The sequence below is a fragment of the Anoplopoma fimbria genome, chromosome 20 (assembly GCF_027596085.1).
Source record: "Anoplopoma fimbria isolate UVic2021 breed Golden Eagle Sablefish chromosome 20, Afim_UVic_2022, whole genome shotgun sequence".
NCBI lineage: Eukaryota > Metazoa > Chordata > Actinopteri > Perciformes > Anoplopomatidae > Anoplopoma > Anoplopoma fimbria.
The window spans coordinates 27591679-27615397 of NC_072468.1; the positions used below are offsets into that span (position 1 = coordinate 27591679).

Below are 23719 nucleotides of genomic sequence, written 5' to 3' on the forward strand. Positions count from 1 at the left end.
AGCTGGTTACATAACTCATCTGTTCATATGTAGTTTGGTCATGTGATCGTGCAAACACACACACACACACACACACACACACACACACACACACACACACACACACACACACACACACTGTTATGACTAGCAGACACATGTTGGCTGGTTCACTACGGCTGTATGAACCCAAAATAAACATATTCTGCTGTGATTTAAGAGTAAATATGGACAAAAAAAGATTCTGAAATAACAACAGAATGATGCCAACTTTGTCAAAATTCAGAATTCATGTTTTGTTTGTTCTCTCTGCAAAAAGCCAAGTAAACAACTTTTAAAAGGCTTGTTTTCTAAAGGGAGTCTGGGGATCAGGAACATGACCGGTTCAGTCCACAGGGGGCGCCAGAATCAAGACAACATGAAAACTCCTTAAAGCAACTTTAAAGGTTCAGGTTTATCTGAACATCTTCTTCTTCTTCTTCTTCTTCTTCTTCTTCTTCTTCTTCTTCTTCTTCTTCTTCTTCTTCTTCACAGTCAGAGCTGCTGGTAGGACTTCCTGTCCCGGTCTACGCCGGGCCGTAGTTTGTCTCTGAGTCCGACTCTTCCTGTTGTCGATGGAGACACCTGGTCAGAGACTGAAACACCTGCAGAGGAGGATTCATCACAATGAGACAAACAGACGATTAAACGGGAGCAGATCTGATCCAGAGTCTGTTCTTCATCATCTGTTCTTCATCACTCACCGTTCTCCGGCTGCTGATGATGCGTTTCCTGTCTGAGGAGGAAGTCCGTCTCTGGATCTGAAGGTTGTAGAGAAACAAGACACGCCTCTTCTCCCTCTGACAGACAGACAGACAGACAGACAGACAGACAGAGAGACAGACAGACAGACAGAGAGACAGACAGAGACAGACAGAGACAGACAGACAGACAGACAGAGAGACAGAGAGAGGGAGACAGACAGACAGAGACAGACAGACAGACAGAGACAGACAGACAGACAGACAGACAGACAGACAGAGAGAGACAGACAGACAGACAGACAGACAGACAGACAGTGAGACCGAGAGACAGACAGAGAGACAGACAGACAGAGACAGACAGACAGACAGAGAGACAGACAGACAGACAGACAGACAGAGAGAGAGACAGACAGACAGACAGAGAGATAATATATTGTATGTTGTTAATGATTCAGATTTCACATAAAGAAACTTAATAAAGTGTTTTTATTTTGGTGTAAATGTATTTTTTTACTTCATAAACATTCTGAATTCTTCTGCTGTTGATCTGAACAATAATCAGATTATTTTATTTAACAAATATTAACATGAACTCTTATCTTTTATCTGAATCCTAAAAACTCTCTTTTATCAGACGGCCACATAACTATGTCTTCTGTTATAGCATCACTTCATATTTACTCTTCTGATATTTATGGTGTTATTTTATTTATATTGTCATCATAACCCCGTAGTAACTTGTTTTAGTGTTTATATATTTTATATTTTTCTGTTTTAAATGAGATCACTTGAGATATTTGCATCTTTAACTCTTAACTTCACTGTTTCATAAGAGTTTAGGATTCAATCTTTTAATCTAAGAAGCTCTTTGTGCTTCAGCTTGAACAGATCTGTATGAATAAATGATTAATCATCATTATTATCATTGATAGCTGTCGTGTTAATGTGACAGTAAAGACTCGTTTTATTGTTTAATGTGTCTTTGTGTTGAACTCTCTCTCTCTCTCTCTCTCTCTGAATGTCTCTCTGCCTCCACTCAGCTGTTTTAATGCTCTTACACTAATCTGCTCTCAGATCAGATTTACTGCAGCTCAGCGGGTTTAAACACAGAGAGAGTGTGTGAGTGTGTGTGTGTGTGTGTGTGTGTGTGTGTGTGTGTGTGTGTGTGTGTGTGTGTGTGTGTGTGTGTGTGTGTGTGTGTGTGTGTGTTAATGAGATTAAGAACACGTTTCATGTTTCTCTTGTTTACTATGAACCTCTATAAATACTTGATATAAATACTTCATATAAATACTTCATATAAATACTTCATATAAATACTACAGTTATACTGCAGCTATACAACCAACAGTCTAAACTGTTATTAATCTATTGATCCATTAATCAATAACACTCTGACATGTAGATTTTAAATACTTTGTTTTTGTTCTTTGTTTATTGTTTTAACTTTTTTTGTTACTGTTTTAATATTTTATTGTTCTGATATTTATTTGAGCATCTTTTATTATTATTAAAGTTATTTCTGGAGAAAACTACAACAACTGAACCAATATGAGCACATCACTGTCTCATTGGAGGGCATGTGACTGATGAAGCTGATAGCTGATTGGCTAACGGTCTCAGGTGTGTGTGTGTGTGTGTGTGTGTGTGTGTGTGTGTGTGTGTGTGTGTGTGTGTGTGTGTGTGTGTGTGTGTACCTGTGGGTGGTAGAAGGCAGCGATGACGCGGCGGAGGCGGTTGCTGTAAACCTGAAGGCAGCTGAAGAGCGCCACCAACAGGACACAACACACACAGCTGATGTACACACCTGAGGGGAGGGGGGAGGGGGGACACACACACTGGGGGGGGGGGGGGTCCTTTACTTCATTAAAGGTACTAATACCACAGTGTTATATACTGTGTTACATTAAAAATATGCATGATGCAAATGAATAAATATTAATTATAGTATTAATATTATTGATGATTAATAAAACATTCATCACTTTGAAGGTGGAGCTGATTTTAATGACTTTATATAATCTATACATCATTTATTAGTTGACGTGTATAAAAGTACATTTACCTTTGTAGAAGTTTAATGTAGCAGAAAACAGAGAGTATAACTACCTTGTAATTGTACTTCAGTACAGTAGTTGTAAACGTACTTTCCTCCGCTGGTTATTGTGAAGTAGTTTTACGTGTTGTATCAATATTAGTGTTTTATTGTTTCTTTGTGTTCAGTTTATGAATGAGTTTACAGACTGTGTCGCCCTCTGCTGGTTCACTGTGATATAAATATATTAAAGTTATATGTGACACCGACAATTATTCAGTCTGATCCTGAGGGGATTATGTTTTCATAATAATAATAATAATAATAATAATAATAATAATAATAATAATAATAATAAAAACGAATAAAAATGAGAAAAACAATAATAATTATAATATATATATATATATATATATATATATATATATCAATAATAATAATGATGTTATTGTTAATAATAACAATAATAATGATAATAAAAAATAACAATAATAATACTACTACTACTAATAATAATAATAATAATAATAATAAAAACGAATAAAAATAAGATAGAAATAAAAAAAGAGAATAATATATATATATATATCATAAATAATAATAATGATGTTATTGTTAATAATAACAATAATAACAATATTAATGATAATAAAAAATAACAATAATAATAATAATAATAATTAAAAAATAAAATAGTCAAGGTTAGTTTCTGTGTCAGTAACATTTCAGTTCAGTTCTCAGGGCGTCCTGTGGATCAGTGTCTCTCCGTGTCTCCACCCTCTACTCTAATCAAATCAAACCACTGTGTGACGTCAGAGCTGACCTTTGACCTACCCCGGTTGTCCGTCTGGATGCTGAGGCTGGACGAGCTGTTGAAGGCCGACACCGTCTTCCTCAGGAGGCGGGCCATCATAGAGGCTCCGCCCACTTTAATGTCCACCTGGTGACTACCTGCAGAGAGGACTCCATTACCCAGAAACCCTCTGACTTTACATCCACACTGACCCAGAATGTGTGTGTGTGTGTGTGTGTGTGTGTGTGTGTGTGTGTGTGTGTGTGTGTGTGTGTGTGTGTGTGTGTGTGTGTGTGTTTTTACTGGTCATGTTGAACTGGGTGAAGGTGTGTCTGCTGACGACGTCCAGAACGTGGAACAGAGAGAAGTCCACAGTCAGCAGGAGGACAGACAGCAGAGAGACAGACAGCACCTGAAACACACCTGAGGTCTGTCCACACACACACACACACACACACACACACACACACACACACACACACACACACACACACACACACACAGAGAAAATATAACTTGTTTAGTCTAAACTGAGCACAAAGTGGAAAAGTCATCATATCCGGGGGAAATCTCTAAAATATTCTATTATATATTTCAATTGTTGGTGCCACTGTTTTTTGATTAAATGTATATTTATGTTCCTGAGATAAATAATAGGAAAAACCACATGTTTATTTGCAAACAACACAAAATGATAATTTGTATCTAGTAACCCTCTGAATGCAAAAACCCTCCAGCGAGATCGAAAAGCATGTTTTCTTTAAACAATCTTCAAAACTACATCCTCTATCACAGTCAGCAGCTTTAAACACCGTCATTATTAGCAGGTTTCCATCTTTCCGTCTTCAAACACATCATGCAAGACAAACGCTTCTGTCAGTGAAAGCAGTCAATACGAAGCTTAAAATTGATATTTCACCAGAAACATATTAAGAAAAATGCTATTATTATTATTATTATTATTATTATTGAGTAATAGTAATTTATGTTTCATTCCACCAGAGCATGTTAGACCAAAGGACATTAATAATTATATCATTAATATTAATATTAGCGATGAACCCACCACTTCTTTGAGCTCTTCAGGATGGATCCTCGGACTCCACGGGGCGATGAACTTCTTCTTCTCCGACTGTTTCAGAGGCAACAGGAAGCTCTTCCCCTGAACGCACCACACAACACCAGAGGAAACATCAAGATGACTCTGAAATACTTTACTTAATACAACATATAAATCCTACAGCTGAGATGATGAAGAAGATGATGATGATGATGATGATGATGATGGTGATGGTGTTACCGCTCTCCTCCTGCGGGCGTCAATCTGTCTGAAGTAGGTGGTGATGTAGACGTTGTCGAATCGAACGTCGCTGCTGTACTGACGGAGGTAACCGAACCCCCTGAGGAGGAGGAGGAGGAGGAGGAGGAGGAGGTCAGGTTTGTCTGTGACTCACCATAAAGAGAAGGTGGATGTCAGAGGTCTTACTGGGTGAAGATGGTGATGAAGGTGAAGGAGAGCAGCAGCTGCAGGACGTTCAGCAGCTGCTTCATGGTCGTCGTCAGTCTCAGGAAGGATCCTCGAACAGCCTCAGTGAACTCTTGATCCAGCAGAGCTCCACCCAGCACCTCCTGCTGCTGCTGCTCCTGCAGGAGGTCAGAGGTCACACAGGTTAATTCCCCTTGCAAAGTCGAAACCAAAAGGTGGTGTTAAAGGAAAGATGGAGACCTGCAGGACGATCTTGGTGCTGAACTCTCTGGACAGAAGGTCGACTGAAACGTTCAGCTGATCAAACAGCTGACCGAAGTTTCCCTCCACAGGGATCTGCTCTCTGCACCACGGAGTCATCACTGAAGAAGAAGAAGAAGAAGAAGAAGAAGAAGAAGAAGAAGAAGAAGAAGAAGAAGAAGAAGAAGACACTATATTCAGTATCAAGGCCGTGACACAACAAGTCCACATCAAACAACAAACTAATGCTCACTGATCAAAATCAAACCTGTTGGAGATAAATTATGTTTTTAACCATTCATATCAGAATGAGAGATGAATGCAATACATTGTCACTGAGAGTTCATGCAGTGATGTATAACTGGGTATCGTCTGCGTATTGGCTGATGCTCCTGTTTTAGTGTCGGCTGGCTTAAGGCAGATCAAAAATGGTTCCTCACTATGTTCCAGTCATAAACCACTGAGCTCAAGTTTATGATGATTCTCTACTGACATATGTGAGTGCTGTGTGCTGCACAGGCCGACAACTTTTCAATCTAGAAAATCCTTCAGTGTCGTTCTGTCTTTCAATTAAGATTTTCTCCAGCTCTGATAAACAGTTGCTATTGCAGCATCTACGCTAACATCTCAGGAGCCGCCAATGCCGCTGATTGGTCCGAGCACAAACGCTTTACTTCAAGCCGGACAAGATTTCGCCCACCGCGACCCGGTTCAGATAAAATATGGATAAAATGGACAGATAGTCTAAATGGACTCCGACCAGTGTGACCCTTCACCTCTCATGACACCACACAGGAAGTGGAACTTCATAGAGACGCAGAGGACGTGGTTGATGATGGGGACAGGGATCGCCTCCATACACTCCGCCCACCTCTGGCTGAACCAATCAGCACATCGCTGCACGCCCTCGTCCACCACACCTGGAAAACACACACACACACACACACACACATTGAATATAACGTCCTCATGAAACGTGTCCAAAGTATAATCCCACTAATCCTGACTCACTGTCGCACTGCATCATGGTCTTGGAGGTGAACTGCTCCTGCGTGCTGTTGCCGGCGGCGGCGTGTTTTGGTTTGAACCGGTCGTATCCGTACTGAAGGACGACTTCGTCTCTGATGTTCTGAAAGTTCCTGTTGACGCTCAGAGCTTCAGACTGAAACTCTGCTTCATCGTCCTGAAGAAGAAACAAGGAAACGGATCAGTGAATATGTTTACATGCACACTCATATTCAACTATTATACCGAATATGACAATGTTCTGAATTTATTATGGTTCATGTAAACATCATATTCCATTTGGATATTCTGAATTAGTTCTTATTCTGAATGGATCATCTTCAGATATAATCATGTGTGATCATTCTTTGTTCCTGTATACAGCTCATATCTGTGAGCAGCTAGCGTAGCGGTTAGCGCTCACCATCAGCTCCTGTGTGATGAGGACGAACGGTTTGATGGCGTTTCTCCACAACAACCGGCTGTGACGAACCTGCAGATCCAGATTGCAGCTCAGAGACAGAGCCGCTGTCTCCACGTTACGCTGGATGTTAGAGACGGGACCTGAGACAGATATATATAAATATATGTACAAATAATAAACAATATAACATACGGCAAGATCTACTGTTACATAAGGCAGTCCTGTGTTTTATATAGATGACACAATACTACACAAAGTACATTCTACAAAACATTATATACTATGGGACAACATGACATTAGATTGTACATTAATGAATGCAATATTACAAAATACAATAAAACATGAGGTGATATCAACTGATTCAATATCATTTACTTATTTAATCAAATATAATCTGTACAATCGATGCAATTTGACTTAGAGACAGAATACAAACGTTAATAAAGTAAATATAATGTTGGAAATGGGTTTAAAGTTTTTATAATGTCTGTAACTGTGTATGATGTATATGTTGTATTGGCTTGAATTTAAGCTGATTATTCATTATTATTATTTTACCGCTCAAAATAGCTCATAAAACCTAAAAATAGTGCACAATGACTTAAATGTGAAAAGACAAGAAAACATGACTTCCCTCAACTTTGATAAAAAAATTACAAAAACACTTTTGTTTATTTTTTATTGTTGTGTGTTTTGTTATGTATCTCTGTCAAAGTAATATATTATAATATAAATATCTATAGATAACTACAATTTCTTAAATCAAAGTAAATGTTTGATTTAAAGGCAGTTTAACAAAATCTCTAAGTTCGTTTTAGCTCCATCATGACTGATTTAACTACCGTCTCTTTTTATGTAGGATTACAAACTAAATTGTTGTTGATTAATCAGAAGTAATTTTTATGAATATTTAGAGATAATAGTTCAGGGGAAAAGTTGGAGACTGAATTTAGCTAGCTCTCTCAAACTAGCGAGTTTTAATAATTCATTAATTGTTTCACAAAAAAAAAAATATTTATACATTTTCCAGAGTTTGTTCACCTCTGTAGAGCACCGACAGGATGACCAGCATCAGGTACGCTCGGCCACGGGAGCCGAGCATGCTGGGAAACATCAGGAGGACAGAACACCTGGCGGAGGAGGACAAAGCTCCGCCCACAGCACAAACAGCTGGAACAGATGTGAGTAAACAGGTTGGATTCAGCCAGATGTTTAGTTCTTATTCCAGATACAAACTGATGTTTTAATGTTTGGTCTCCTCACCGATAAAGAAAGCTGCTGCTAACAGCTTCAGGTCAAAGGTCAGCGGGAGGCTGTGAGAGACTCCCAGGAACAGAACTGACAGACAGGAAGTACATGAAGGGGTCAAAACTGATTTATTTATTATTAAATTATTTGTTTATTATTAAACACTTTATCATCTCACACTCATCAATACTCAAACTGATCTGATCGATCAGCATGAATCAAGAGGCACGACATTTAGTTCTGAATAATAATAGATATGTAGTTTTAAAAAAGGTTTTATTTAATCAAAAAATGTATTGAATTGGAAAACAATTATATCATGTTTTTGAATATCATGTTTTTGTTAGAATATCATGTTTTTGTTATTTAATTCTCATAATAGTTATAATAAAGTAGACATTTAAAAAAACATTTAAATAATACTAACAGTTGCTGTCAATATAAACTAATAATGAAACAAAATAATAAAAAAAAACAAAAGATTGAACATTTAAGAATAATTTAAAACATAATAAAATAAAGAAATTATTGTTATCAACAATAATAATAAAAAAAAGGATGACAAAAGTTATTTTTGTCAGAAAATGTTCTGTGATATGTTATTTTTATATAGTTTTATATATATATATATATAATGTAAAACTCCAACAATAAATATTTAGGAAGAATGTTTTTTTAATTGTATTTAAAAACTATATAAAAATAATAATTATATGATCAACATTAAATATTTCTGTTTTATTAAAACAAAATAAAAAGTATAATTCAAACAAATTAAATATTGAATATCACAAAACATGTTTGGACAAAAGTAATTATATTTCAAATTAAAATCAATAGCTATATTTAAAAAGGAATGTATAACAATTAAAGCCAGTTATAATAGAAAATAAAATATTTTTAACAGTTTTAAGAAGCATTAACCGCTAGACTTTAGTTTTTAACAAGTTTCCTTCCAGATAGTGATCATTTCCTCTCATGGATATTTCCACCTGTCCGTCTCACCTGAACCGCTCACTGCTCCAAACAGCGACCTGACGACCAGGTGAGCCACCGGAAACTCTTCTGATTGGCTGAAGATGAATCGATGGACGGCGAGAGGCAGGACGGTCAAACTGATCGTCTCCAGAGCTGGAGGACGGACACAAAAACAAGAAAACAACATGAGCGTAAAGTTAGCTTTAACTAAAGTTAGATAAAGTTAGCTTTAACTAAAGTTAGAACTAAAGTTAGATAAAGTTAGCTTTAACTAAAGTTAACTTTAACTAAAGTTAGATAAAGTTAGCTTTAACTAAAGTTAGATAAAGTTAGCTTTAACTAAAGTTAGCTTTTCATGACGATAATAAGTCTAAGAAACCGACACTGGTGAAGGTTTAACTCACTGCTGCGAGGAGCCATCATCCATCAGAAGTCTGATACAGTTGGTCAGTTGGTCAGTTTGTCAGTTGGTTAGTTGGTTAGTTGGTCAGTTTGTCAGTTTGTCAGTTGGTTAGTTGGTTAGTTGGTTAGTTTGTCAGTTGGTTAGTTGGTCAGTTTGTCAGTTTGTCAGTTGGTTAGTTGGTCAGTTTGTCAGTTGGTTAGTTGGTCAGTTTGTCAGTTGAAGGTTCTAGAAGCGTTTGTTTGGTCTCCAGGTGAAAACACAGGACTCAGAGACACAGAAAACCAGGATGAAGAGTGAAAAGAGGAAAAGTCACCTGATGAGTAGTGATGTCATCGTCCAGGTGGAGAGGGGCGGGGTCAGAAGGTCTCTCAGAGGAGTCCTGAAAAGGTCAGTAGGACAGGAGAGATAAAACTACAGCTGTTAGCTAGCAGGGAGCTAAAGGCTAACAGATCCTCTCACAGTGATTCTCACATCAAAACATTTTAACTCTTTAAAGTGAGGTCAAGGCTTCCTGTGTTAAAGCTGCATTCTCTCTCCTGTCCACCAGGGGGCGACTCCTCTGGTTGTATAGAAGTCTATGAGAAAATGACTCTACTTCTCTCTTGATTTATTCCCTCAGTAAACATTGTAAACATGAGTTTATGGTCTCAATCTCTAGTTTCAAGTCTTCTTCAATACAGCATGATGTTCATTTAGTAAATGATGATGATGAAGATGATGGTGATGATGATGATGATGATGATGATGGTGATGATGAAGAGGATGATGAAGATGATGATGATGATGATGATGATGATGATGATGATGATGATGATGATGATGATGATGAAGATGATGATGAAGATGATGATGAAGATGGTGATGATGATGAAGATGATGATGAAGATGGTGATGATGATGATGATGATGAAGATGATGATGATGAAGATGATGATGATGATGATGATGATGATGATGATGGTGATGATGAAGATGATGATGATGATGATGATGATGATGATGATGATGATGATGAAGATGATGATGATGATGATGATGATGATGATGAAGATGATGATGATGATGATGATGATGATGATGATGATGATGAAGATGATGATGATGATGATGATGATGATGATGAAGATGATGAAGATGATGATGATGATGATGGTGATGATGATGAAGATGATGGTGATGATGATGATGATGATGATGATGATGATGATGATGATGATGATGATGATGATGATGATGATGATGATGATGATGATGATGATGATGATGATGGTGATGATGAAGATGATGATGATGAAGATGATGGTGATGATGATGAAGATGGTGATGATGATGGTGGTGATGATGATGAAGATGGTGATGATGAAGATGATGGTGATGATGATGATGATGATGATGATGATGATGATGATGATGATGATGAAGATGATGGTGATGGTGATGATGATGATGATGATGATGATGATGATGATGGTGATGATGATGATGATGATGATGATGATGATGATGATGATGATGATGAAGATGATGATGATGATGAAGATGATGATGATGATGATGGTGATGATGATGAAGATGGTGATGATGATGATGATGATGGTGATGATGATGATGATGATGATGATGGTGATGATGATGATGGTGATGATGAAGATGATGGTGATGATGATGATGATGATGATGATGATGATGATGATGATGATGATGAAGATGATGATGATGATGATGATGATGATGATGATGATGATGATGATGATGGTGATGATGATGATGATGATGATGATGATGATGGTGAAGATGATGATGATGATGAAGATGATGGTGATGATGATGATGATGGTGATGATGGTGATGATGATGAAGATGATGGTGATGATGATGATGATGAAGATGATGATGATGATGTTTTCCTCCTCAGGTCAGCTGGACGCTCTGACCTCAGCAGGTGGAGGAAGGTCAAAGGTCACCTGTTGTCGGGGGGGCGGAGCCTGGTGGCCTTTGTGTCGGGGCTGCTGTTGGCGTCTCTGTACGGAGTCACGGCTCTCTTCCTGCAGAAGCAGCCTCTGTGGTCGTGCGTCTTCACCACGCTGACCGTCGCCGTGCTGGCGGCGTTCGGTATGGGACTGTCAGCCGGCGTCCGGGCCGACGTCTCCGTGCTGCTGCCTTCACTGTGCTCAGGTCGGTTCATCGCTCACCTGTTCAGGTGTGAGAGACAGTAACCGGACGGAGGCGTGGCCTAAGTGTAGGCGTGGTCCTGTTCAGCCAATCACAGCCCTCCTCTGTGTTTCAGCTCAGGGGAAGAACTTCCTCCTCTTCCTGTTCGTGTCGGTGTTGCTGACCGGTCCTCTCAACAACACCTTAGAAAACACAGAGCGAGCCGCCGCCAGTCTGCTGTGTGGAGCCGAGCTGGCAGCCAATCAGACACAGGAACTGATGCAGAGGTCGGCCACGCCCCTTTTCTGTAAGACCCGCCCTCCTCCACCATTGCAAGAAAATACTGTAAAATACATTTACTACCGCTGTTAATCCTGTTAATACTAATGCTAATAGTTAATAATAATGTAATAATCAATCAATAATTAGTACTACTGTTAGTATTACTGTTAGTACTGTACTTTACTAATGATAACGTATAGATTATTAGATCATTTGTATTAGTAGTAGTACTAATACTTCTACTAATACTAGTATTATTATAATATTTTACATTTTTGATTACGTACACAGTAATTGTTAATGATTATGAATTATCATGATAGATTACCTAGAGATTATTCGTTAATTAATATCCTTACTAACGTAATTGCTATTATAAGTAATAATTATAGATTATTAGTTTAATAATATTATAATTAATAATAATAAAATAAAATAACAAAGATAAAATAATAATATTATTAATAAATATATATATATAATTTATTGTTATTGACATTAATAGTTTATTATTCATATTTATATTATTATTATCTTTAATAATGTATTGTTATTCTTTTTATTATTACTGTTGTGTGTTTGCAGCTGCGTTGAACAGCATCAGAGAGATCAGCAGGAACGCTCACTCTGCAGCCGGACGAGTTCAGGACTTCATCCTCGCTCTGACCGACAGCGTCCGCCATGTTGGTGAGAGACGAAGTCAGAGAGGGACGAAGATGTTTACTCTTCAGAGAGAACACAGAGACAAAGAATGATATCAATATATATATATATATATATATATATATATATATATATATATATATATATATATATATAAAATAAGTATTGAACACGTCACCATTTTTCTCAGTAAATATATTTCTAAAGGTGCTATTGACATGAAGTTTTCACCAGATGTCAGTAACAACCCAAGTAATCCATACATACAAAGAAAACCAAACAAATAAGTTCAGAAATTAAGTTATGTGGAATAAAATGGAATGGCACAGGGAAAAAGTATTGAACACGCTTACTGAAATGTATTTAATACTTGGTACAGAAGCCTTTGTTGGTAATGACAGCTTCAAGACGCCTCCTGTATGGAGAAACTAGTGGCATGCATTGCTCAGGTGTGATTTTGGCCCATTCTTCCACACAAACAGTCTTCAGATCTTGAAGGTTCCGTGGGCCTCTTCTATGAACTCTGATCTTTAGTTCTTTCCATAGAGTTTCTATTGGATTCAGGTCAGGTGATTGGCTGGGCCATTCTAGCAGCTTTATTTTCTTTCTCTGAAACCAGTGGAGAGTTTCCTTGGCTGTGTGTTTGGGATCATTGTCTTGCTGAAATGTCCACCCTCGTTTCATCTTCATCATCCTGCTAGATGGCAGCAGATCTTTATCAAGAATGTCTCGGTCATGATATGTAATGATATGTAATATAAGTTTGAGCTACGGATTGTAAGTCACTTTGGATAAAAGAAATGACTGTTGTAATGAATTGTAAATTTAGGGGAAATTTACAATTCTCTGCATTTAACCATCCCGGAGGAGCAGTGGGCTGCTAAGAAGCACCCGGGGAGCAACTGGGGTTAGGTGTCTCACTCAAGGACACCTCGGCATGTTGACTGTAGAGGGGTTCGAACCACCAACCGCGGGGTCGGCTCACAAGGTCCTTGAGAAGGTTATGGGGTTCTTGAGAAGGTTATGGGGTCCTTGAGAAAGTAAGTGGTCCTTGAGAAGGTTATGGAGACCTTGAGAAGGTTATGGAGACCTTGAGAATGTTAAGTTCTCCTTGAGAAGGTTATGGGGTCTTGAGAAGGTTATGGGGTCCTTGAGAAGGTTATGGGGTTCCTTGAGAAGGTTATGGGGTTCCTTGAGAAGGTTACGGGGTCCTTGAGAAGGTTATAGGGTCCTTGAGAAGGTTATGGGGTCTGTGAGAAGGTTATGGGGTCTGTGAGAAGGTTATGGGGTCCTTGAGAAGGTTACGGGGGTCCTTGAGAAGGTTATAGGGTCGGGGGTCCTTGAGAAGGTTATGGGGTTCCTTGAGAAGGTTATGGGGTCCTTGAGAAGGTTATTATGGGGTTCCTTGAGAAGGTTATAGGGTCCTTGAGAAGGTTACAGGGGTCCTTGAGAAGGTTATGGGGTTCCTTGAGAAGGTTATGGGGTCCTTGAGAAGGTTATGGGGTCTGTGAGAAGGTTATGGGTTCGTTCTCACTAAAGAAAATTTATATTTATTAACAACAAATAATTAAAAGTAAAACATTTGTATCAAACACAGAGGGATTGAAGCAGCCATGACCTCTGACCTCTGACCCTGCAGCTCGCACTCTGAGGAACGTCCTCCACTTCCTGGTGGACATCGGTGACGTGTGTAACGCCAAACTGGGCTCTCCGTACAGGAAGTGCCGGGCTCTGTTCGCCGAGGCTCGAGCCGACTGCTCCGACCTGCTGGGGGAGTTCAAATTCCTGTGTGACATCGTGGACGGGTTCCTGCCGCTCTGCAACATCGCCCGCGGTGCGTTCACTGCCACGGTACTTTCAGTGGTAATTTAAAGTTTAAAACTACTTTTATAAACTTGTCTCTGTTTTTCAGCCGGCGAGCTCTTCTGCATCATCCCGTCCTACATCGCTGGACATCTGAAGAAACGTCTGGCAGCTCGTAAGTTCATTATTTCTGACTGAAGTGTATAGATGAAGGTAACTGAAGCGTGTAGATGAAGTAAACTGAAGTGTGTGGATGAAGGTAACTGAAGTGTGTGGATGAAGGTAACTGAAGCGTGTAGGTGAAGTAAACTGAAGCGTGTAGGTGAAGTAAACTGAAGCGTGTGGATGAAGGTAACTGAAGTGTGTGGATGAAGTAAACTGAAGTGTGTGGATGAAGGTAACTGAAGCGTGTAGATGAAGGTAAACTGAAGCGTGTAGGTGAAGTAAACTGAAGTGTGTAGATGAAGTAAACTGAAGCGTGTAGATGAAGGTAACTGAAGCGTGTAGATGAAGTGTGTAGGTGAAGGTAACTGAAGCGTGTAGGTGAAGTAAACTGAAGTGTGTAGATGAAGTAAACTGAAGCGTGTAGGTGAAGTAAACTGAAGTGTGTAGATGAAGTAAACTGAAGCGTGTAGATGAAGTAAACTGAAGTGTGTAGATGAGAAGTGTGTAGATGAAGTAAACTGAAGCGTGTAGATGAAGTAAACTGAAGTGTGTAGGTGAAGTAAACTGAAGTGTGTAGATGAAGTAAACTGAAGCGTGTAGGTGAAGTCAACTTTAATCATGCCGCCGTCCTCCTTCAGCCACAGTTGCGGCGTTTGAGCGACTGAAGCGGGAGTTTGACTTCAACCTCTCGGCCTCGGTGACCTTTGACCTGGACGCCAACAGCAGCCGCTCTCTGCAGCAGGTAGCTCAGGACATCATGGAGGAAGTCTCATCAGAGCTGCAGGTGTTTCAGAAGCTGAGCGAACCGCTGACGTACGTCGGCCTCGTCCTGCTCGCCTGCTCCTTCCTGAGGTCAGGACTCACACTTCAGTTTACTTCATCTACACGCTTCAGTTTACTTCATCTACACGAGGAGTTTACTTCATCTACACGCTTCAGTTTACTTCATCTACACGCTTCAGTTTACTTCATCTGCTTCAGTTTACTTCATCTACACGCTTTCAGTTTACTTCATCTACACACTTCAGTTTACTTCATCTACACACTTCAGTTTACTTCATCTTGTTCTGTGTATGTGTGTGTGTGTGTGTGTGTGTGTGTGTGTGTGTGTGTGTGTGTGTGTGTGTGTGTGTGTGTGTGTGTGTGTGTGTGTGTGTGTGTGTGTGTGTGTGTGTGTGTGTGTGTGTGTGTGTGTGTGTGTGTGTGTGTGTGTGTGTGTGTGTGTGTGTGTGTGTGTGTGTGTTGTGTGTGTGTGTGTGTGTGTGTGTGTGTGTGTGTGTGTGTGTGTGTGCAGGGCGGTGAGGTACAGACGCAGGTTTCTCCGTGAGCTCGACTTTGATAACGTTTACATCACCGCTCAGTTCGAGGAGTTCAACCAACAGGTGACCTCAGGGGGCGGGGCTTCAGTCCTGCCAATCACACGCAGAGAAGCCAAGACCTACATCACACCACGTCAGTACACGTGTGTTGTGTCTGTGTGTGTTTGTCCGTGTGTGTGTGTGTGTGTGTCTGTGTGTGTTTGTCCGTGTGTGTGTGTGTGCGTGTAGACGGTCCTGAATGAATGATGTCATCCGTGTCCTGCAGTGTCGTGTCACCTGACGTCCCGGGAGCGGCGGGCGGTGTTAGTGGGCGTGGTCTCGGTCTTCAGACACCTGGTGACGGGCGGCCTGCTGGTGGCGCTGGACTTCCTGGTGTTCTGGATGCTGGATCAGGTGCACCACCAGGTGAAGGGGGACGTCGTGGCCAGAGGTGAGACGACGCCCCCCGCTATCTGAATACATGGCTGTGAATGTCGGTCAGAGAGGCGGTAACCACGGTAACACCTGTCCCCCTCAGCCCCGGTCACGGTGGCGGTGCAGGTGAACGGATCGGGTTACGCCTCGGACATCTTCAGAGACCTGGTGGCGTCGTTTGACGTCCTGCAGCGAGGAAACGTCACCGTGATCAGCAGGAAGTGTCTGCTGGAGCCGTCGGAGCCGGACTACGTCACCTGCCTCATCCTGGGTGAGGTCAAACAGGATGTGAGGTCATACAGGATGTGAGGTCATACAGGATGTGATGTCACTAAACACCTCTTTGAGACTCACTATAGATGATGTTTTCTATTTTAAAGAAAGATGAAACCTTTGATTTAAAAGAGTTTCAAGTTTAAATGAAGTGAAAAGTGCCAAGCAGACCAACAGTCACCTCCTTCTCGCTGCCGAGGAGCCTTAGAGCAAGGCATTGAACCCCCAGCTGTAGGTTTTCTAATGTCTACACTCCACTGGTGTCACTGGTTCTGACTGGTTCTGGTCTGGGTTGCAGGGTTCCTGCTGGGTCTGGCTCTGCTGGTCTCTCTGACCGGAGGATTCGTGCAGCGATGCAGACGACTCGTCTGTTCTGCTTATCATCCAGAGAGAGAGCTGGTACACACACACACATATACACACACACACACACACACACACACACACACACACACACACACACACACACATACACACACACACACACACACACACACACACATACACACACACACACACACACACACACACACACACACACACACACACACACACACACACACACACACACACACACACACACACACACACACACACACACACACACACACACACACACACACACACACACACACACATATACACACACACACACACACATAAACACACACACACACACACACACACACAGACACACACACAGACACACACACACCTATAAGATCAAAATCTTGATCATAAAATCATTCATCGGTTTGAATGTTTCAGAGTTCAGAGTTTTTATATTCTGAAGTTAAAGTAGTACGACTGTAAAATACTACAGTCGTACTTTGTGCTCAGCTTTTATTTTACTAACGATGATGTAATCGGATCCTTCAACTCTGACCTCGTCACACTGAGGATCAGGTGACAGCGGAGGAGGAGGAGCCTCCTGTAAGCCCCCCCCCCTCGACAGACAGACTTGGCATGTGAGGAATCTGCAGAATGAGAGCCTGCAGGTCTGAACGGGTCCACCTGAGACCTGCAGAGTCCTACAGACCCTGAAACACACTCAATGAACTGGAGGGTTCTCCACAACGGTTACAGATATCATCAGCATGCTCACGCTAACAAACAACGAGACAGATGCTATAAAATATAAAAGTTATTCTTCTTCAGTTTAAAGACAGCAGAGCAGAGCTCTGTTTGTTGAAACTCGTCTCTTTATCTCCTCGTCATGGTAACAGGCTCTGAGTCGGCCTCATTCAGAGGAAACCTTGCTCAGCGGCTCCTCGGCAGCAGCAGGGTTTTCATCCTGAAAGATGAAACGATAGAAAGAAACCTTTGGATGTGTGAAGGAAGAGAAAGGTAGAAGGTGTGTCGCTGTTCTTGTCCCTATAGGAGAGGATCCGGTTCCTCCGGCAGCAGATCCTGGATCAGAGGAGGACGTTGGGTAAAGCCCTGAGGAGGTCTGCAGCCAGGAGCAGAGCTGACGGAGGAGGAGGAGGAGGAGGAGGAGGAGGAGGAGGAAGGAGTCGCCTTCACTCTCTCCTGCTGCGGTACAAACCGATGTTCAGTGTTTAAAATCAATAAACAAGTGATGAAATATGACGAGTACACTCACTCAAGCACTGCCCTTAAAGTACAATATGAGGTACTTGTCTTGAGTATTTCTACCTCTACTTCACTTACTTCTTCAGCTGTAGTTTGTTTACAGATCAACATTTTAAGACAAATTATATGAAGAGTTTATTAAATCTGATGTTTAGTTATAAATTAAACAGTTTATACAAATACAGAAAATGAATGTGAAACTATTTTGATTAGTCGTGTGACGGTCATTTGTCGATTCCTGATCCTACTGAACCTCCTTACGGTTCTTCGCGCTCCGCTAACAGGAGGAGAGCTAGTAACGTTAGCAGCACCGCTAACGTCTAACAGGAGGAGAGCTAGTAACGTTAGCAGCACCGCTAACAGGAGGAGAGCTAGTAACGTTAGCAGCACCGCTAACAGGAGGAGAGCTAGTAACGTTAGCAGCACCTCTAACGTCTAACAGGAGGAGAGCTAGTAACGTTAGCAGCACCGCTAACGACTAACAGGAGCAGAGCTAGTAACGTTAGCAGCACCTCTAACGTCTAACAGGAGGAGAGCTAGTAACGTTAGCAGCACCTCTAACAGGAGGAGAGCCAGTAACGTTAGCAGCACGGCTAACAGGAGGAGAGCTAGTAACGTTAGCAGCACCTCTAAGGTCTAACAGGAGGAGAGCTAGTAACGTTAGCAGCACGGCTAACGTCTAACAGGAGGAGAGCTAGTAACGTTAGCAGCACCTCTAACGGCTAACAGGAGGAGAGCTAGTAACGTTAGCAGCATCTCTAACGTCTAACAGGAGGAGAGCTAGTAACGTTAGCAGCATCGCTAACGTCTAACAGGAGGAGAGCTAGTAACGTTAGCAGCACCTCTAACGTCTAACAGGAGGAGAGCGAGTAACGTTAGCAGCACCGCTAATGTCTAACAGGAGGAGAGCTAGTAACGTTAGCAGCACCGCTAACGTCTAACAGGAGGAGAGCGAGTAACGTTAGCAGCACCGCTAACGAATGGAGGTTCAGTTCAGTTACATTATGATGCGTTCAGACTTTAATCATCTCTCCGCACTGACCAACGTGTTATTTTATGGCACAAAGTTGGTTCTGAATGAAATCTGTCTGTTTCTCAGGTTACCTGGAGGGCCTCACCTGTCTCACCTGCTGGGTCGTCCGTCAGTCAGCTGTCTGTCCTGTGGAGAGGAGGTGATCCAGGAGGACAACACTGCCGTCTGTGATGTCCCACAGTGTCCAGGTAGTCCTCTGATTATATAATGATTTTAAACCGTCACGTCTTCACGGTACGAAACAGGTGGAGAGTATTTAAATCTCCTGGAGCTTTTATTGTGAAAAGTCACTTAGAGAAGCTCAGTGAATCTGCTGAGACCTGAACGATTAAAAACTGACTCACATGTAGGGAGACGTTGGAGGTTCAGGGTTTTCCAGATCCTCCTGGAGGACCCAAAATCTTTCTAAGCTAAACCATGATGTTTTTGTTGACTAAAAGTTAACCAGCGTGAACTTTCAGCTTCAAGATAGACTAGAAAATCACAAATATACAACAGACCAATAGAAGTTTAGAGGTCCTCAGGAATGAACGCTGGGAAACAACAACAGGAAACCAGCTCATCTGAGTGGCTTAGTCATTTAATTATGGATTAAACTCAACGTATTTAGTTTCTCTAGAACACGTCAGCAGTGAGAACGTCACGATTATATTTCATCCCTTTATTATAGAAACCGTTTGTGACAATGAGGATGATGGACGTCTGAAACGGAGGAAATATAAGTTAACCGATCATTGAATATCAGTGTCACATTAAGCTTTATTTAACCAGAGAGGGTGTGTGTGTGTGTGTGTGTGTGTGTGTGTGTGTGTGTGTGTGTGTGTGTGTGTGTGTGTGCATAGGGTGTGTCCTGCAGCTCTGTCGGTTGTTGACTCAGCTGAAGTCAGACTGTAACTGTATCTGAACACTGACCTGAGCCGAGGTTAACCCTTCAGTGTCCGCTGTCATCGAGTCACTAAACGAGGTTTTAACTCCTGAAGACGACATGTGTTCACTCTGAGATGAACGACCAAAGCACCTTGAATCTGATTAACGCACAGTCTGAGAAAAACATTCAGCTTAATGTTCAACCTGTCGAGGGTTTGAGACCATCAGGAGGCAGAGAGCTCACACTGCTTTATTCTGTTTCATTTATAAAGTCTCTCATGTTTTCTTTAGATTTAAAGTCCTGGCAGGAAGTAATTTTGTTTTATCGCGCCAATCGGTTCCAAATTCCTTTTTTTTAAATGTCTAAACCAGCCACAGAGCATCAGATGGAGCCCAGTCACCAAGAAAAGATGTTATCACTGTCTGTTCCTGTCAAACCACGGATGCATCAACATTTTTGCATTCGGTCAGAACGAGGGAGATAGCAACGTTAAGAGGTATAACAACAAGTACAACAAGTGAGAAAGTCCATGAAGAGAAGGAGGAGGACGAACGGGTCACACAAACACAAAGACAAACACAAAGACAAACACAAAGACAAACCAGAGTAAGCATAACCTTGTTATGTTACATCGTTGCATTTAGTTGTTACGGTTGTTATGTTAAAGTGTTACTTTAACTTGTTACGTTAACTTGTTACGTTAACTTGTTACGTTATATTGTTACGTTAACTTGTTACGTTATCTTGTTACGTTAACTTGTTACGTTAACTTGTTACGTTATATTGTTATATGTTCTTACGGTTCCTTTTCAGAAATGCTTCTGACCGTATCTGTTACTCGTAGCTGCTGCACATACGTATTTGACGTATGGATATAAGAAATGTTCAAAAAGAAATAGTTCCAAAGTGTAACTGTGTGGTGTTTACATTGTTTTTACGTGTGCACAGATTAACCAACGGGATACGACGTGTTGATAAAATGTTAAAAATGTGTAAATGTGCTCTAATGACTTCCTTTATATTATGAAACTGTTGAAGTGGTTTTTGGTTTTCAGAGGTTGTAACAGAATTTACTTCTTACAAAGCTAAAACATTTTTTATAAATGCATTTTATCCTGTTTCTATTGTTTTCCACCTTTTCTTTCCTCTCACTTTAAAGCCACAGAATTATTAATCATAAGTCTGAAGTCCAGTCTTATCTTTTGTCCTGAACGTTGTTACACATGAAACATGACGAAGCTGCTCCGTCTCGTATTTGATGAAACAAAGACTTCAGCTCCCTGAGGTTAATATTCCACTTCCTGTCCTTCACACGCCTCTTTTTATGAGCTGCTGTCTTGTTTTTGCAGCCTTGTACTGTCGGCCGTGTTTCCACAGTTTGGGAAATATGTGTTTCGTCTGCACGCGACCTCTGACCTCACAGGAAGACGAGGACGACGGCGAGGAGGAGCTGTGAGTGTTTCTAGAGAGAGTTAGTCGACTATTGTTGAAATGAAGATAATTTATAACCGACATGTTTGGACACAATGAGGCTGAATCATGTAAATCCAGAAACATCATTTATAAAAGTTACACACTGACAGAAAACATCACAACAATACTTACAAACTGTATTTATGATGTAACGAACTGATGGTTCGCAAGAAAAAAAACCTTAATCAATAAAAGTATTAACTGATTCAGACCTTGTGGTTTCTCTCAGTGACAACGAGCAGCTGAACTCGAGGATGAAGATCTCCACGGCAACGAGACGAAGACCGACCGAACTCTGGAACAGTCGAATCAGAACCACGACTGAACAGGATGGAGGAGGAAGTGACATCAGTGTTGACTCTGAGCTCAGGTAGGACACTACGGCACATATTGATTACACAGAGGATCTTCATGGGCCGGACATGAAACACACTTCACATGAGTGAAAAGAGACGCTCAGTGTCCAGAGGATTCACAGCAAACCGCAATAAAAAACAATCAATCAAAGTGTTGTCTACACAAAGACACCAACACAAATGTCTCAACTGTAGAGACGACGAGATTCAGGAACTTTTGTTAGAAAGGACAGATGACGAAATCCAAAGACAAAGTAAAGGAACGGCAGCAGAGTTTATAACCTCCTCATAACATTGTCCAGAGTTCATATGACTAAACGGCTGAACACTGATTCACGGTTTGTTTGTGTGTATGTTTGAACAGTAAAATATAAACACACGAAAGATGTGCTGATCAGAGGTCAGATCTCCACCGGGTGTGTCTGAGACAACCACTGCAGTTGTGTGATTGAATGAATACAACTCTCAGACGTCTAAACCCGTCTACACACCAACGGGCTGTAAGGAGTCGTAGCACACACCTCATTCAAACTCTAAAACAAGCAGCGATGTAAACAAGCAATCGACTCAAAGTCATCGTCATCGGCTTAGTGGCGGCGAGGTACTCAGCAGTGTGTGTGTGGTAGTTCAGTTAGCCGTTACACAAACACTTCGTCCTAAACTTTTTTAAAGAGCAAACTGTTTCCCCGTCTTCGGGTCGGCGATGCACTCAGCTGTAAAATCACCAGCGGCAATAACAGGTGATCTAACAGAGTGTGAGTGACCACAACCACCAGAGAGTCCATCAACATGCAGCCGTAACTCAACGCCCAAAATATGATGCAGTTTGCTGCAGAAGAATTTGAAATTGGTGGACAGACACAAAGGTTTACTCACTGACGCACAGCCAGCGCACGGCTCCCCTGGCTGAGATGATGATAACTAAGCTGCAGCAGATTTGGATGTTTTAACCTGCAGAACATCTTTTTTTCCCATCCTGGCTGCTGTCAGTGAAGCAGACATGACGTACCAGGACCGACCCGGGTCAGACGACAGCGACTCCTTCTACTCCACCAACTCCTTCTACTCCACCAGCTCTCCAAAGACCAGCAGCCTGCAGGACCAGGACTCTCCAGGACCCTGATCCAGAACTGTCTGTTGGTCTGAGCAGAGGGTTCACTTTGTAAATAAAGTTATTAAAGCATGAAATGAACAACACAATATTTCTTTGTCTCCGCCCACTTGTTTTTTAAACTCAAAATACATAATCAGCCTTACAGTTTTCACTTTTAGGCTGTTTTTGGGTGTGACTATAGTATAATATATAAATATAATACACCATAATATACTATTATACATAATGAATAAAATAAAAAGTGATAACTTCACTTAAGAACACGTTAAAGGTTTAATCACACTGATATTAAAGTTTGAACCTGAACAGCTGATTTGGACAGCTTTGACCTCTGACCTTTGACTCCAAAATAGTGTAAAGGTGAGCAGCGGTGTAACTAAATACATTTACTGAACTGAAGTAAACATTTGAGGTACTTGTACTTTACTAAAGTATTTCCTTCTGAAAACTTAAGTAACTTTATAAATTCAGATTTTTAACACAAAAAGTTTATAAACAGTGTAAACAAGTACAACTGAAACCATCAGTCAGTCAATTATTATTACTTTAAATATTTAAATATTTCCATCAATTATTCATTATTATTCATTATTTAGTGGATTGACAGGAAAAAAGATTGTGAAACTATTTTGATGGTTAAAGTTATTTTTTCTATAAAAACATTTGCAGGTTCGAGATGAAACTGCCAGCAGCAGACTGGTTGTACTGGTCAGCTCCCAGTGTGTGTGTGTGTGTGTGTGTGTGTGTGTGTGTGTGTGTGTGTGTGTGTGTGTGTGTGTGTGTGTGCAGTGGGAGGGACTCAGCAGCTCGAGTTTAAACCTCAGTTCCTCTCAGCAGGAAACAGTGTCTCTCTGTCTCTCTCTCTCTCTGCCTCG

At 40.9% G+C, this 23719-nt stretch overlaps 2 protein-coding genes across 2 annotated transcripts; one reads left to right on the plus strand and one right to left on the minus strand.

Moving 5' to 3' along the window:
- Nucleotides 1-532: 532 nt before the first annotated feature.
- On the minus strand, nt 533-7822 carry dcst1 (DC-STAMP domain containing 1). The gene is made up of 14 exons (XM_054620914.1): nt 7750-7822; nt 6706-6845; nt 6288-6459; nt 6053-6196; nt 5277-5398; nt 5037-5194; nt 4851-4950; nt 4617-4712; nt 3854-3980; nt 3592-3708; nt 3558-3559; nt 2420-2560; nt 723-818; nt 533-623 (listed from the first exon to the last, which is right to left on the minus strand). Exons 1-14 carry the CDS (start codon nt 7820-7822, stop codon nt 546-548), a joined length of 1566 nt encoding a protein of 521 aa, XP_054476889.1. The 3' UTR covers nt 533-545.
- A 1801-nt stretch (nt 7823-9623) lies between these two features.
- On the plus strand, nt 9624-22853 carry dcst2 (DC-STAMP domain containing 2). The gene is made up of 16 exons (XM_054622201.1): nt 9624-9724; nt 11253-11512; nt 11625-11795; nt 12356-12457; nt 14073-14267; nt 14346-14411; nt 15040-15253; nt 15696-15853; nt 15986-16150; nt 16238-16405; nt 16706-16806; nt 17788-17890; nt 19093-19221; nt 21251-21353; nt 21604-21744; nt 22721-22853. The coding sequence occupies exons 1-16, from the start codon at nt 9624-9626 to the stop codon at nt 22851-22853; spliced, it is 2310 nt and encodes a 769-aa protein (XP_054478176.1).
- Nucleotides 22854-23719: the final 866 nt, after the last annotated feature.